The sequence below is a fragment of the Macrobrachium rosenbergii genome, chromosome 40, assembly GCF_040412425.1.
Source record: "Macrobrachium rosenbergii isolate ZJJX-2024 chromosome 40, ASM4041242v1, whole genome shotgun sequence".
Lineage (NCBI taxonomy): Eukaryota > Metazoa > Arthropoda > Malacostraca > Decapoda > Palaemonidae > Macrobrachium > Macrobrachium rosenbergii.
Window position 1 is genome coordinate 27852471 of NC_089780.1, and position 15195 is coordinate 27867665.

The following is a 15195-nucleotide window of genomic DNA, read 5'->3' on the forward strand; positions in this document are numbered from 1 at the left end:
GAGAAGCTAATTTTGGAGTGTTGGTGGGTTGAGACGTAATGCAAAATATATATATATATATATATATATATATATATATATATATATATATATATATATATATATATATATATATATATATATATATATATATATATATATAAGATTTAGATAAACAATAATAATAATATTGAGAAACTAATTCTGAAGTGTTGGTGGTTGAAAAGTAATGCAGTACATATGTATATATATATATGTATATATATATATATATATATATATATATATATATATATATATATATATATATATATATATATATATATATATACACATATATGTACTGCATTACTTTTCAACCACCAACACTTCAAATTAGTTTCTCAATATTATTATTATTGTTTATCTAAATCTATATATATATATATATATATATATATATATATATATATATATATATATATATATATATATATATGCATTGCGTCTCAACCATCAACACTCAAAAATTAGCTCTCAATATTAATATTATTGTTTATGTAAGTCTTATCCCTCTGAAACAGGTTCTAAGAAGAGGGTCGCATATCAACACAAATTTTAACTCAATGGAAAACTGCTTACTTTAGATAAATCTGTTGTGGAGCATAAGCAACCTTCTCTAGCCATCAAAGCGGCTGTTCTATATTCCTCCCTGTCCTCTACTTCATGGATTTAAATGAAATCGCCTTTACAATTCTTGATGGACATACATTGCTCTAAAAATGCGCTTGGTTGTCATACCATTCGATGTGGGCTACTCACTTCGGTCACTCTTGACTTCGCAAAACAGGAGCAGAATTACGCGGAAGACCCAAAGAAAGGAAGCGGGTCGTAGTGCCGACGCTCTGAATAAATTCTAACTGAACAATGGGACTCCCGAAGGTCGTGGCAGGGCATGAGATCGACAAATGGACCCACATTGCAGTCTCAGTGCACTCTGAGTGAGAGGAGGACGAGCATCAATCCTCTACCCCAGGTGGAAAGCTTTATTCTTGAAAAAAATACGAAAAATTATCTTTCGTCGAACTTGCTTCCTGAGGGAACGGTCATGCGGAGAAGGGAATGACGTACCCAAGATATCGGATACAGGTATTGTTGATTTTTATCATGAATTGCTTACAAACACGATTCGTTCAGTTCAAGAATACATTCATTAACGATGTTGTTAAGGAATCAACTCAGTTGCAATATATTGAACGAGCGGTCCAGATTAACGTTAGAACCGTTGGTAATGGGATTTCGGGAATGCAGATATTTTGAAAAAGTTAATTTTAAGGGAAATGCATGTAAATAGAGAAAATGAGAGACAATCGGACAGCCAGCCATAAACACGTACAAACATTAACTAGTATGTATATGTGTAAATAATACACACACACACACACTCATAGATATATATATGGAAAGTAAATAAATAAAAAGATACTTGTAGACAAAGAGACAAACATAATCTTACCGGATTGGGATTCACTTACCTAAGATTGTCACCAAAGTTATATAAATGAATTCATTACATACTATAGCCTAAAAAAAGCACAAACAACGATTGTCCAGATTCTGAACTTTTTCATCATGACATGGCTTTCCTCTTAAATTATTTTACAGATATCATGCCTTGCTTTTGTCTTTCACAAAATTTATAAAAAAAATATTTAAAGTATATCATATGACCTTACAGTATAGTAGTTACGTGGTTCGAAAACACTAAAAGAAATTCTTAGGCACAGTAATCCTCAGTTAGGATTCAGTTTATTTTTACATTTCGTTTATAGTAGGATTGCTATTGAGGGAGAGACTTGATCTTGTTAACCTTAATTCAGATGTCGTTAACTCTTTACCTGCTCGCTGTCCCGGTTGGCTAAGGCATATTTTGGAACACATTGTAACTTTAGAACGCGAGTCCCTCTTTTTTAAAACTACATTTTGAACCACAAGGAGTTGGTTCTTCATCTGCATCCTCAGCTAACGGTACTCTGCCTTTCAACAAGCCAAACCTGGTTCTCTTTGGAGTTTGAGGTTGTAATTAAATTCTTTGTTAAAAGGTATTTTTCACTGAATCTCAGGTCTGCCCAATATGCATTTTTCCCCTTGCAATTACTGCCCAGAAATTTACGGCACTATCGTTTTGTTCAAACACCTCTCCATTTCAGAGTTTGCGTTTATTTTATTTCTAAATTAGACCTGAGTTGGATAAAATTCATGCTATAATTTCTGAATCGTGGTTGAAACCCTTGTGCATAAAAATCTTACAAAATTTGTTATTATAGGCACCTACACAAATGTTTATCAACTGTGCATGAAACACCCAACACACGCTGTTATTCACCTGTCTACGACATTCACTCTCGCACCTCCTGGATTTTAAGGCCTCTCCTTTCCAGTAAGAGTTCCGCTACATCTGTCTAGAACTTGCTAGGCCTTCCTTTCCTTCCTCCTCCTGACACTTGTGAATCATGTAATCCATTCAATCAACATTCAATCAACATGATTGAACCATCACAAAAAAACCTGACAATAACTTTAACCCTTCTCCTTTGCATCTCCACATTTTTCATCTTTTCAGTTCTCCTTTATCCACAAACTAAGCAAAATACATATTATCAACAGCTTCAACCTTTTTCTTTTCTACAAATTCACCATTCACTCTTTCCCATCTGCATATTCTAACTGTTACTTTGCTTCCATCTTCAAAATCTTTTAATCTATCTCAAAACTTTATCAGCTATTATCATACATTCCAAACCCCTCTACACTGCATTTCTCGCAATTCAATCATAGACTATTTGTAAGTTCAAGTATGTCTCACACACCTTCCCTATTATGCTATGTAATATTAGGTCTCTGTAATTCTTACTAACTCCTCTGCCACCTTTCCTCATAACTTATAACAAGGAACAATTATGCCGCCTCACTCATTCCCTTTGAGCCTTTCTGATATTCAGACATACCTTGTACATTTTGGTTACCACTTCACACTGTATCTCACCTGTAAGCCCATCAATAATTAGAGTCTTTTCATTCTTTAACATCTTCTTTGCCCTTCTTACACATTCAACGATCATTTTCACAAGCTTGCCGAAACTTACAGTAACTTCAATTCTTATGCCACTCAGCTCTGCTCTTTTATATTTGCAGCTTCTAAGAACTTTTTAGCATATTCACTCCATTGACCCAGGACTGCATTCAGAAAGCACTATCCATTTTCATCTTTTATTTTGAGATCCATTTACTCAGTAATCATTCTCTCTGCATTCACTTTCTTATACAAAAACTTGCAGCGCTTTCCCATATTCATCATTCCATTTCTAGTGCTTACCCTCTTTTACTCTTTTATTTTTAACACATTACCTTACCCATTCTCTTGTTTATGATCTCTTCCTCTGTTTTGTCACTGTACCTAATATAATCTCTTTTGTTACTTCACTCAGCTTCTCGTTTATTCATCTCACACATGCCGATGTTTTCAGTGTCACCACAGCCTATGACCAATAATACTACAAACTGACTTTATGACCCAGTTTTGGTGAGAATGTTATTGTTTTTAATGCTTTGGCAGCCACCAGGAATAGGAATAGAGCTGTGACTGTCACTGGCCTCAGGAAAGGGGGCTTATCTAGTGTTCATGGCGTATGTCCTCACACTATACGGTCCACATACCTTCCTTAGGTATTCCTCTGCTTTGGAAAACCAATGGCTATTCCTAAGGCAGCAACGTCCAGGTTCTACTGATAGCTACTAACCCTGTAGTAATGTATAATAAGCTCACTGACATGACGAAAGTGGATGCTATTGGACTCAAGAAAAATGGGGTTATCTGGAATTTAGTGGAAATCTCTCTTCCAAGGACTTCACAACTTTGCTATGGTAATGAAGTCCAGTGGTTAACAACTTCACCTCACCAGCTAGAGACCTGAGGTTGATCCCACTTGTAGGAAACATCTTTGGGCACATTTCCTGAAAAAAACCCGTCGTGTCCCTGTTGACCTAGCGGTGCGCTACATACTTGGTGGTTAATCAGTAGTCGTTGGTCTCATATTAAAAGACTTATTGGAAGTGTGTATATATATATATATATATATATATATATATATATATATATATATATATATATATATATATATATATATATATATATATAATATATATATATATAATATATAATATATATATATTTTTACAAATATTTAGCAACAAATGTCGTTTAATAACCAGTTCCGTATGCCTTGGGAATAACTTAACCGCAAGGGGAATCATAATGTTAAGTGCTTCGTCACCAATGGGATTCGTACTTCCATCTGTTTGGGAAACAACGGGGTAAAGTGACCTTTGATCATTGAGACTCTCTTGATGGCTCAATGGTCAAAGGTCACTGTACGTCACTGTTTTCTCACCAAGCGGCAGTTCGAATCCTACTGGTGACAAAGCACTTATCAAATATATTTCCCCTTGGATGTAAGTTATTCCCGAGGTATAGTGAACTGGATATTAAACGACGTGCGTGGTTTAATATTTGTGAATATAAAAGATGTCACGGTGAATGTGACAAAAATTCAAAGATACACACACAAACACACACGCACACACACACCACGCATATATATATATATATATATATATATATATATGTGTGTGTGTGTGTGTTTGTGCATGAATGTATACCTAATTAGGCTGTATGACAGATGGACAAACATACAAACAGAAAGAGATAAAAATTGACGGACAGGTTTACAGTGAAAGACAAACAAACAGGCAGCCAGGAAGTAGAAACCATAGCAAAACGAACATAGCATGTAAAGTATGATGATCAAAATAAATTAAGAATATTCTAAGTGAGGGTTACATGACTTAAAAGTCGCACGCAAAAGACCTGGGATATGCACAGGGGAGGATGAGGTCGCCCGCAGAACATAAGTCGGCTGTCCGAGTGCCAGCATACGTAAAGATTTGAATTAAAGCCAATTGGTTATATCCGGACTTTCGCTCGGAGAGAACGCCACCTGACAGGCTTCGTGACGTAATCTGTCTGTGTTTTTCACTCGAGTTCGCCTTCAGATCGCGGACAAATTTGGCTGATGTGTCACAAGATTAATGGTCTCATACTGTATATTAAGCTATATCATTATCAAAGTGCTGCATATGACAATCGAGTGATAAGCTCGTGTCTTCAGAATTGATTACACTCCAATCTTGAACTTACCGCGTTTCATACATCACTGGTAACCTGATATCTATATACTGGTTACCATGCCACCTGTGGTCTGTGAGTGGCTACTCACCTTCATGACCGAGGGATATAATGATTTACATCCTCATTAGCTATCACTAGCCTAGCCTTGGTTACAAAGGTATTGCTGACTAGTGGTAGTCATTCACTGTGAAGGCCTTCATTGCGTTGGTAGAAAGCCCACTCTCTGAACATACGTTTTCGACAACAGAGAGAGAGAGAGAGAGAGAGAGAGAGAGAGAGAGAGAGATTTCCTTCGACACATGAAAATAAAAAAGGGAGACGTAAATTAAAATATTACCGAAGAATGACATTAAAATAAACGTTAATCCCACCGATGATGAAATATTTTCACATAAGTTTTTCTTTGACATTCATTTAATAAGATTTTACTGATTCATTGCCAGTTTCTTGTCAGGCATCAAATCAAAATAATATACGTGCTAGGATGAAATGTAGACTAAATAGCAGTTCTATATGCAGCGGACTTCCTAGACAGTAACCGTCTTAATCCCACTGCGCCTTCCGAGCAATCAATAATAAATAATAATAATAATAATAATAATAATAATAATAATAATAATAATAATAATAATAATAATAATTTACTCCTGCAGAATAAAAAGTTGTGCTCTGTGACCTGTACTACCTTTATTGTCATAAAATAGAATATTATGACTAAGCTTACTCCAATTGCAGAATTTCAAAATTAATGAGATAAATAATTTATGGAACAATGCCTTAAGGCCCATATGCGCACACCTAAGAAATATTTATGACTGAAAACTACAAAAATTACTTCCTTGAATATACAGTGTATATATTTATATATACATGTATATATTTTATATATATATATATATATATATATATATATATATATATATATATGTATATATATATATATATATATATATATATATATATATATATATCCCTTAAGAAATCAAAATGATCTAGGACAAACACACACACACACACACACACACACATATATATATATATATATATATATATATATATATATATATATATATATATATATGTGTGTGTGTGTGTGTGTGTGTGTAAATCTGTGTGTGTGAATATATATATATATATATATATATATATATATATATATATATATATATATATATATACATATATATATATATAATTTTATATATACCTGGATATAATCACACTGACATGTGATTTTTCATTTCCCTGTAATAAAATGTGAGATTATATATATATATATATATATATATATATATATATATATATATATATATATATATATATATATATATATATATATATATATATATATATATATATATATATATATATATATATATATATATATATATATATATATGCTGTGTGTCAGTCCTAGGATCATTTTGATTTCTTAAGGGAGATTCTGGAGTTAACCCGAAGGTCAAGTGTAGAGACACTGGTAGAATGATGCCTACAGAACCGTCGACTGAGGTGACTTTAGCAGGAACATGAACTTAACTTTTTGGAGTTAGTATAACTTGAAAGGTCAGCAGCCTGACATTTGTGGATACGTGCGCCGTGAATGCAGGAGACTAACTATTTTCCGAGGGGGAAGGTGGTACTGGATTTAATATATGCAGTTGTTAATCAGTTGCAGGAATGCCTCGATTACGGATGTCGTTTTCGTAAATGGATCCTAAACCCGTCACGAAAAATCCTTCTTTTATTAGTTTTTTCAGTTTTTCTCTGTAATGCCATAACAAAAGATAACGTGATATGCCACGATATTCAATTCCTGTTGTTTAAATGTAGTCATGACTAAAGAGCTCTGAAGGGGAGTTTTTAACAGATCTTGGTTCAACATATTTTTCCGTTAGCATCACTATAGAACTGCTTATTGTCCAATTTTTACAAAATTCAAGTAATGTCGACAACAAGCCAATAAGGGAATGAATCATTTTTTGTATGGATCCGGATCTATTTTGGAACTCATCAGAGAAAAGACCTTCAATGATGAAACTGCGCATAAGACAGTCTTTTAATTGTACAAGATAATATGAGAGGGGTTATCTTTAAATCAAATTTATCGCTGTTAACTTTGAGTTATCTCTGTTTTTCAGCTTAAAAACGTCAAGCTTATTCTAGCCTGAAGAGTACCAAGAATGAATATAATACGGACACTTGGCGTGCTGGAAGAATAAATTAAAATCAGTTGTCTTTTGGAAATATATTAAAAACGTTAAAATTCACTGCAGTTTCAAGACCAACTGTCTCCTCTTCGGGTGATCACCTGAAGAGGAGACCAGTTGGTCTTGTAAATGTGGTGAATTTTTACGCTTGTAATATATTTCCAAAATAACTAATTTTAATTCACCAAGAATGAATGTCAGTTCTGAATATATCTGAATCTGTTAGACTTTTACAGTCCCTTCTCCACCTCTACCTATCTTACCAACTCATTCGCTCGTATTCATTCTTTGCCAGGGTCAGAAGAAGAATGCGGAAGATGGCAGCGGACTTCCTAGACAGTAACCTTCTTAATCCCACTGCGCCTTCCGAGCAATCACTAAAGGAAGCTAGACGGGGAAGGGTCCACCTGGGGGAACGAAATAAATGGAGGCTCAGCAAGAACGAGGCAGAAACACGAATGCAACCAAGAAAAGCCTTCTCCTATTCTTTACGTAACGGATTTCAATCTACAAACAATACCGACTACGCCGGAGATCAGCCACCCAAGCGTATTCCAGAGAGCTCTGACGAGGCATTCCTGAAAGAAGGCGTTCCTATAGAGGTATTGCTGCACAGCACAAATTTACGCCAGATGCAAAAAGACCTAATGAAATGCGATATGAATATAGACGCGTATTGCACAGATGTACTGAGGGAGAAAATGAGAATAAAAATAGAAAACCTGTTCAACCCTTCTGTCCCGCTGTCCGTTATAGAAGAGGATAAGGAAGTACAGGCAGACGTCAAGATCACGGAGGAAATCAAAATAAATGAAACCATGACGTCAGAAGAGTCATCAGAAGGAACATCTTTATACCAAGACAGCCATGCCAGGAACCTCTCTTACGCTCAGAAAAATCTCTTGTACAAATTGCATTATCTTTTTAATGCGAACTCGAGAAGAGGCACAAAGAAAGAGGACAAAATACTCTTAGTAAGAGAGAGCAATTCAGAACTAGACCTGCACCAACAGAGAGATTCGCCGGCGAGTAACGGGAAAAGAAAGAACGAGCTGAAATACTTTCTGGTCAAACGAATCCAGAATCTGTGGCATAAATGGTTACAAGAGAAAAACAACAAGGAAGCGATATTGGTGGAAGTTTCCGCACCTGAGAACAAGAAGAAGCAGAAGAGGAGGAGATTAAGGAAAAAGGTAAGATTTGGTTCATTTTCTTTATTCAGTTAATCTATCTGTCACGCTCTTTAAATCCTAAAAGCTTGCAGGTTATATTGTGATGGTAATGACTGTCAAATCTCTCTTGATAGCCAAATGGATGACTCCATTTCACTATTATGCTAATGATTAGTTGAAGTTGCCGTTCTGCCACTAAATTAATGCAAAGCAGAAGGAATTACTGAAAAAATAATAAACTAAAAGAGAATGGAGAATGATTCAAGGAAGAATTCTATACGAGAAGACTAATTAAGCAAGTTAAAAAAATGCGGGTAATTCAGTCTCAAATCCTTCTAGATTTCATTTATTTTATTTATCTACTATTAATTCTTTTTATTTATTTATTTATTTATTTATTTATTTATTTATTTATCACATTCATTTACAAAACTCTCGGTTATCTCTAACGTACTGGTGTCGTTCATTAATGTAGTCAAAAAAGCTCTTCATCAAAGGTCAGTGGATACCGTGTGTGGAGGAAGTTCGGTTCTTAGGAATGACTTCTAACATGTATCTATTGTAATACGAGAATAAGATAAGTCTAATGACACGCACACACACACACACACTAATGTTAAGCCACAAGTACCGTTCAATATCCAGTTCACCAGACCTTGGGAATAACTTACTCCCAAAGGATTCGAACATGCATGGCCTGGTTTAGAGACAGCGATAGGCTGTGGCTTTGGTCACCCGGCCGTCAAGAGATTCGAATCAATTGTAGTTCCTTTTGGGTGTACGTCATTTCTGAGGTATAGTGAAATCGACATTAAAGTGACAAAAATTGCATCTACTTATTGCGGGATCTAACTTTAATTCGGGGTCAGCTGATCTGTCACCGATACGTGGTCTTCGATACACATTCTGTCATGTCAACACTGTTGATCATATCGGCTGATAATTGGCTTAATTTCCCGTTGTTCGAATGTACTTAAACAAACTGAATTCCTTACCAAATCACTTTTTTGTATGGAAGACACGGGATTATGTGCAAGAACTTGATAAAAAAAAAAAAACTTTACTAACAAACATGTCCTTTTGAGCTACTACATATAAACCAAGGCTATAATGACATAAAACTAAGTACCTATAAGAAATACTGGTAAACGTACGAGCACAGCCAAAGAAGGCGACGGGCCGCGGGAAAATTTAATGATCTAATGGTTAGATCATTTCCCGCGTGGCATTCGGATTCTGAGCTTCAGCTGCAACTGAACCGCTATCACTTTTGTGTTACTGTGGCAGTCTGTTCTCATCTAATGTAAAATTTCTCGTTTCCAATAGGCAATATACAGTACGCAAGCACTCTTTAACCTGGATGAAGCTATAATAAGTTTGCCAAAAGATTTGACTGCACAATTTTTTTTAACTGCGATTGATATAAACATTTTAAAACTGACCTGGGTAACAGGAAACAGTACTATAGACCTGAGTCATTACACAGCTTTTTGCGATTTTTTAAAAGTATACATCCCGTTCATACTACCAATATCTAACATACATGTTTCAGTTACGCGTTTTTCTTCATAAAATTTCCTTTAATTGATATAAGTCATTAAGTCGTAAATGAAATTTGAAAAAATGGACACGACTGACTCGGTCAGAATTCTACTCCGAGTGTTGCAATACTTGTCATCGTCTTTCTTTCATGCTGGTCTCAATAATAACCTTCCTTAGATTGCTTGTTTCAGGACAGTAAGTACAAATCACGTCATATGAATAAAGTGAGTAGACCTATGGTGCACAGGGCAGAGAGGCTAATACTATGGTCGCTCTTTGAAATTCCGGCTGGAGAACATTTGGGAACTCGCTATTAACAAAGCATGGCTGTATTTTATAGAAACAACGCGTATATCGATGTATAAAATGTGGCAAAAAGATTTATTCAAAATGAAAAATGATGTATTGTTCACGAGCTTATCGTGTGTGAGCGTAATGAAATAAAGCTAAGCATTCAAAATGTAGTCTCATGATCATAGTGTTCCCAGCGATACTAAAAGGAACATCTGAAGTCTAACGGATTTTGAAATACTATTCTCCTTTGTGTCACATTCAGCAATTTATTGAAACATCCTCCCCCAAAAAAAAATATATATATATGTATGTATATATATATATATATATATAATATATATATATATATATATATATATATATATATATATATATATATATATATATATATATATAACCATCGTCAGAGCCTGGCTTAGAGTATCGGTTTAAATTATATAGCATCTTACCAAATGAGTAGTTCTGAGGGCATAAGTCTAGTACAGTGGTTCTCAACCTGGGGACGCGCCCCCTAGGGGGCGTCAGCAATTTCAGGGGAGGCGCGAGCCCTAGAGAAAATGTAAAATTCTCTGATTCGTTATTCTCTTAACAAGAATGAGGAACAAATATTCAGGAGTTTATGAAAAAATGCAAAAATATCGCCTTATAACGTTAGTTTCCTATCGTCTACTTCTCTAGTTAGACTCGTTGGGCTTAAGAATTAAAACACCCAATCTCTTTCTCTTTATTTTTCAATTTCCTTTAAATCTGGGAGGGAATTTTACACATAGATGTAAGGGGGGGTGGGCGTGGAGGGTAGGACCAACTCTCAGAGGGGGCGTGGTAATAAAAAGGTTAAGAACCACTGGTCTAGTAGCTTAAGCTACCGAACTTCTTGTCCTTGCCATTATCAGACTCTGAGATATCATTTGATGAAAACACACATTAAACCAGAATTTGTTACACTTGTACAAAATACACCATTTTTTCCAATTTGAATCGAATATCAGAAGTTGCTTTATAGGCTACGGTTTTTTTTACGTCGTCCTGAAATACTCCCACCAAGCGTGGCGCTTCGGAATTTCGTTGAGAAACCACGTTCGAGAAAATGCATTTTATTAAACGATTTTAACGCTGCCTTTCTATATTTAAAGCTGAAAAATCGATGGCTTAGACGAAAGCCTTCAGGCCTACCTGTTGCAAACAATTCTTAATGACTGACAAAATATAACTACAGTAACGTGTTTCCGAGACGACACAACCGGCGATGCATAGGCCTAGGCACATATACCTACTTACTACCAATCATTTTTAATAGCAATCAAGATCTATTTTACTTTACATCATGCTGCATTTATAAGATGAATATTGTCCTGATTTCAAGATTGAAATCGCCACTGCTTTTAGGTGGTGGAGATGTAAGACATTTTAACAGAGAAAGCGTAGCCTATCCATTATATTGCTAACTATATAGACATTGATCTGACCTGCGCAGAATTATGGTTCAGAAACATTCATTATGCCTTGCTTACCTGTGAATTGTAATTCCATCTTCTCTTCAAGATTTCTGTGCCAGTTTTTGCAATTATCAACTGCACAACGTACCATTTTGAATGTAATAAACGAAAAAAAAAAGCAAGTTACTCTAAACACTTACTCAATTTCCGCGGTTCGCGGGTGACTGAAGGTCACCCAAAGGCTCTGCAGCGCCGTCCTGGTGTCACCTCACCAAACTACGAAGTGCAATAACTGGTTCACTTAAGGTAGATTCTTGGGCCTATGAGATGTTTGTTTGGCAGCCTCTGATTGGCTGGTACCAGGAGGTAGGCGGCTCGCTCACTGTCTCATTTTTACGTCTGTGTTTATATTTCTTCATTTACCTCAAGATTTGCACAAGATAGGAAAGTTTTGGTCATACCATAGGATTCCTTATTAATTGTACAAATAAATCATGATTTCCTGAAATCAATGAGATAAAACACAAAGGAATTACAACGAGCAAAAGTGAAGAGAGAAGCATTTAATTCTTTATACTTGCTTTTACTTATTATCGAATTTTGCATCATTCATGCGATCAAGATAAAATAAAAGTTGTGTTTTCATACAATAAATTCACCCTGAATATGCTGGTGCTTTCAAATCTGATGCGTGTGATATGTGAAGAGAAAATGAAAAATATGTCTTATGATGTTGCATCCGTTCTTGACTCAGTGTGGCAGTAATACATCTTTTTATTTCTCACCATAAAATCTATTGGCCATGTAACGAATATAAAATTCTGTCTTTTTCAGACTTTGTTTGAGCTACTCTTACACCAGAATGTTTATTCCTTTATATACATGTTACACTTGATAATTATGTAGGTCTATTATTTATCATGTAAAAACAGTATGCAAATTTCTCACCTAAACCAAATTAAAGCCAACACATCCAGAGGCCTCCATCTGATTATTAATTTTTTCTTATCAGATACGTCCAGATATATATGATATTGGAGTGAAAAAGTTCGACAGTCATAATGGGAATTCTGTGCATTTATTTACAGAAAATTTAATGACAATAATACGGTAAATATTGACGAAACGGCAAACTTCTGATATCGCTAACTGGCAACTGTCAACGGCGCCCAACGCTCTCGCTGTTTGCAGACCACCATCTCTTGCCTCTTGGCAAACTGAGTCAAGAACGGATGCAACATAATAAGACTTATTCTTCATTTTCGCCTCACATATCACAAGCATCTAAAATCTGAAAGCACCAGCATATTCAGGGTGAATTTATTGTATGAAAACGTAACTTTTATTTTATCTTGATCGCATGAATGATGCAAAATCCGATGATAAGTATAAAACGGGTATAAAGATTTAAATGCTTCTCTCTTCACTTTTACTCATTGTAATTCCTCTGTGTTTTATCTCATTGATTTCAGGAAATCATGATTTAGTTGTACAATTAATAAGGAATCCTATGGTATGACCAAAACTTTCCTATCTTGTGCAAAACGTGAGATAAATGAAGAAATATAAACACATTGCTAGTTTTCTGAGCTACAGACGATAAAATGAGACAGTGCGCGAGCCGCCTACCTCCCGGTCCCAGCCAATCAGAAGCCACCAAACAAACGTCTCGTATGCCCAAGAATCTACCTTAAGTGAACCAGCTATAGTGGACAGATAACCTTTCCAGTTATTATTAAATGACTGACTGATCTTATATACAAATCTGGCGTGACATGTGTGACATTATAAGTACAGTAGTAGGACTGCTAGCATTATGACAAAAAATCTCATAAATGCAAAGATGTTTTGTATCAGCCTGAAATTCGCCTAAAGAAGATATATTCGAAAAGATCTTTGTTCATGTGATGCCATATTACTGTACAGGATTTAATATTAGAGTGAGTGCAAATAATCCTAAATGATTCCTCTTTACATCTCAAACTGAATTACAGAGACGAAGATAGACAATCATCATATTACTGTTTACTTTTAATGGTGATTTATGACTGCTCTATGAAGGCCTTCGTAAGCCTTCTGCAAAGTCAGATTTAAAATGAGAGAGAGAGAGAGAGAGAGAGAGAGAAAATTAAGAACTTTAAAGACCATAAACAATTAAATCATGAATGGAATAGCTGCACGTAAAAAAGTTAGCAAAGAAAAAAATATCTGTCATCTAATCAGTGTAACTACATATCGTTGAATCTGGTCAAAATTTTGATGGGTGACCAGCAAATAATGTCCATCGCCATGGGCACAAGCTCCCAAACGAGTCCTTGGTACAAGAGTGAGGCTGCAAGCAAGCCTCTTCCCAAAAAATACTTTCTGGAGATACCCATTTTTGTATTATGTATGAATAATTTTGCGCATACTCACTAACTAATAAATATCAATAAACACCACTGGATATATATATATATATATATATATATATATATATATATATATATATATATATATATATATATATATATATATAGTATATGTACAATTGCAAGAGAACAAAAAAGAAGGAAAAAATAAAAGTGAGCTTGAGTTCACCTCCAGGTAAAGAAACTCAGACCCTAGACGGTGGAAGGCCATGGTACAGAAACTGGCACAACCTAAGTTTGAAAACAGTTACACGGCAACCATCCCAAACCCCAGCAACCCCCAATTGCAGCACAAATACTCAAGTCAACTAAGTAAAATATATTGAAAGAAGGGAATGCTGAGCGGCCCTAACTGCCCAAATAATTAACAACACATATTCATATTATGGATTACAATTTGTCTATTCAAAGTCCTTCGTGGTTTTCAAGGTTTGAGCCTAAATATCAAACAGAAAATTCATGCCAAAATAAGGCCGGTCTCTTGCGTGTGCATGTGTAATAGCAAAAATAACGCAAGCAGCTACAACCGGATTAGTCAGAAAAGTCAAGAACCATAACAGAAGAGATAAAAAAAAATAGTCCCTTGAAAGTTAATTTTTCCAATGTAATTACGTAACATCATACTTTAACTATGCCAATTCGGAGAAGGCATGCTCAGTTTCGAGGCACGGTTATATGGACCATACCCAGGGCATCCTTTCACAATGTTGACAGACATGAATGTACTCTAATCATTCTGATTAAAATCAGCTATTATTATTATTATTATTATTATTATTATTATTCAGGAGATGAACCAAGGAACAAGCCCACAGGGTCCTCTGACTTGAAATTCAAGCTTCCAAAGACTTTGGTGCTCATTAGGAAGAAGTACGATGAGGAAAAGGGAAATACAGAAAGAATAAAGAAAAAATAAATTAATAA

At 35.1% G+C, this 15195-nt stretch overlaps 2 protein-coding genes across 4 annotated transcripts in view; one reads left to right on the forward strand and one right to left on the reverse strand.

Annotated features, from left to right (window-relative positions):
• Positions 1-15195, reverse strand: part of LOC136826288 (uncharacterized) — a 181465-nt gene that overhangs the window by 130772 nt on the left and 35498 nt on the right. The window lies entirely within an intron of this gene.
• The window catches only part of LOC136826291 (uncharacterized), a 22467-nt gene continuing 8105 nt past the window's right edge, over positions 834-15195 (forward strand). Inside the window, exons 1-2 of one of the 2 annotated variants that reach the window (XM_067083512.1) lie at positions 834-1107; positions 7712-8609. In XM_067083512.1, the coding sequence (XP_066939613.1) occupies positions 7725-8609 (885 nt within the window). In that variant the 5' untranslated portion in view covers positions 834-1107; positions 7712-7724. The remainder of the gene's footprint in view (positions 1108-7711; positions 8610-15195) is intronic. The other variant, XM_067083511.1, reaches the window with a different exon arrangement.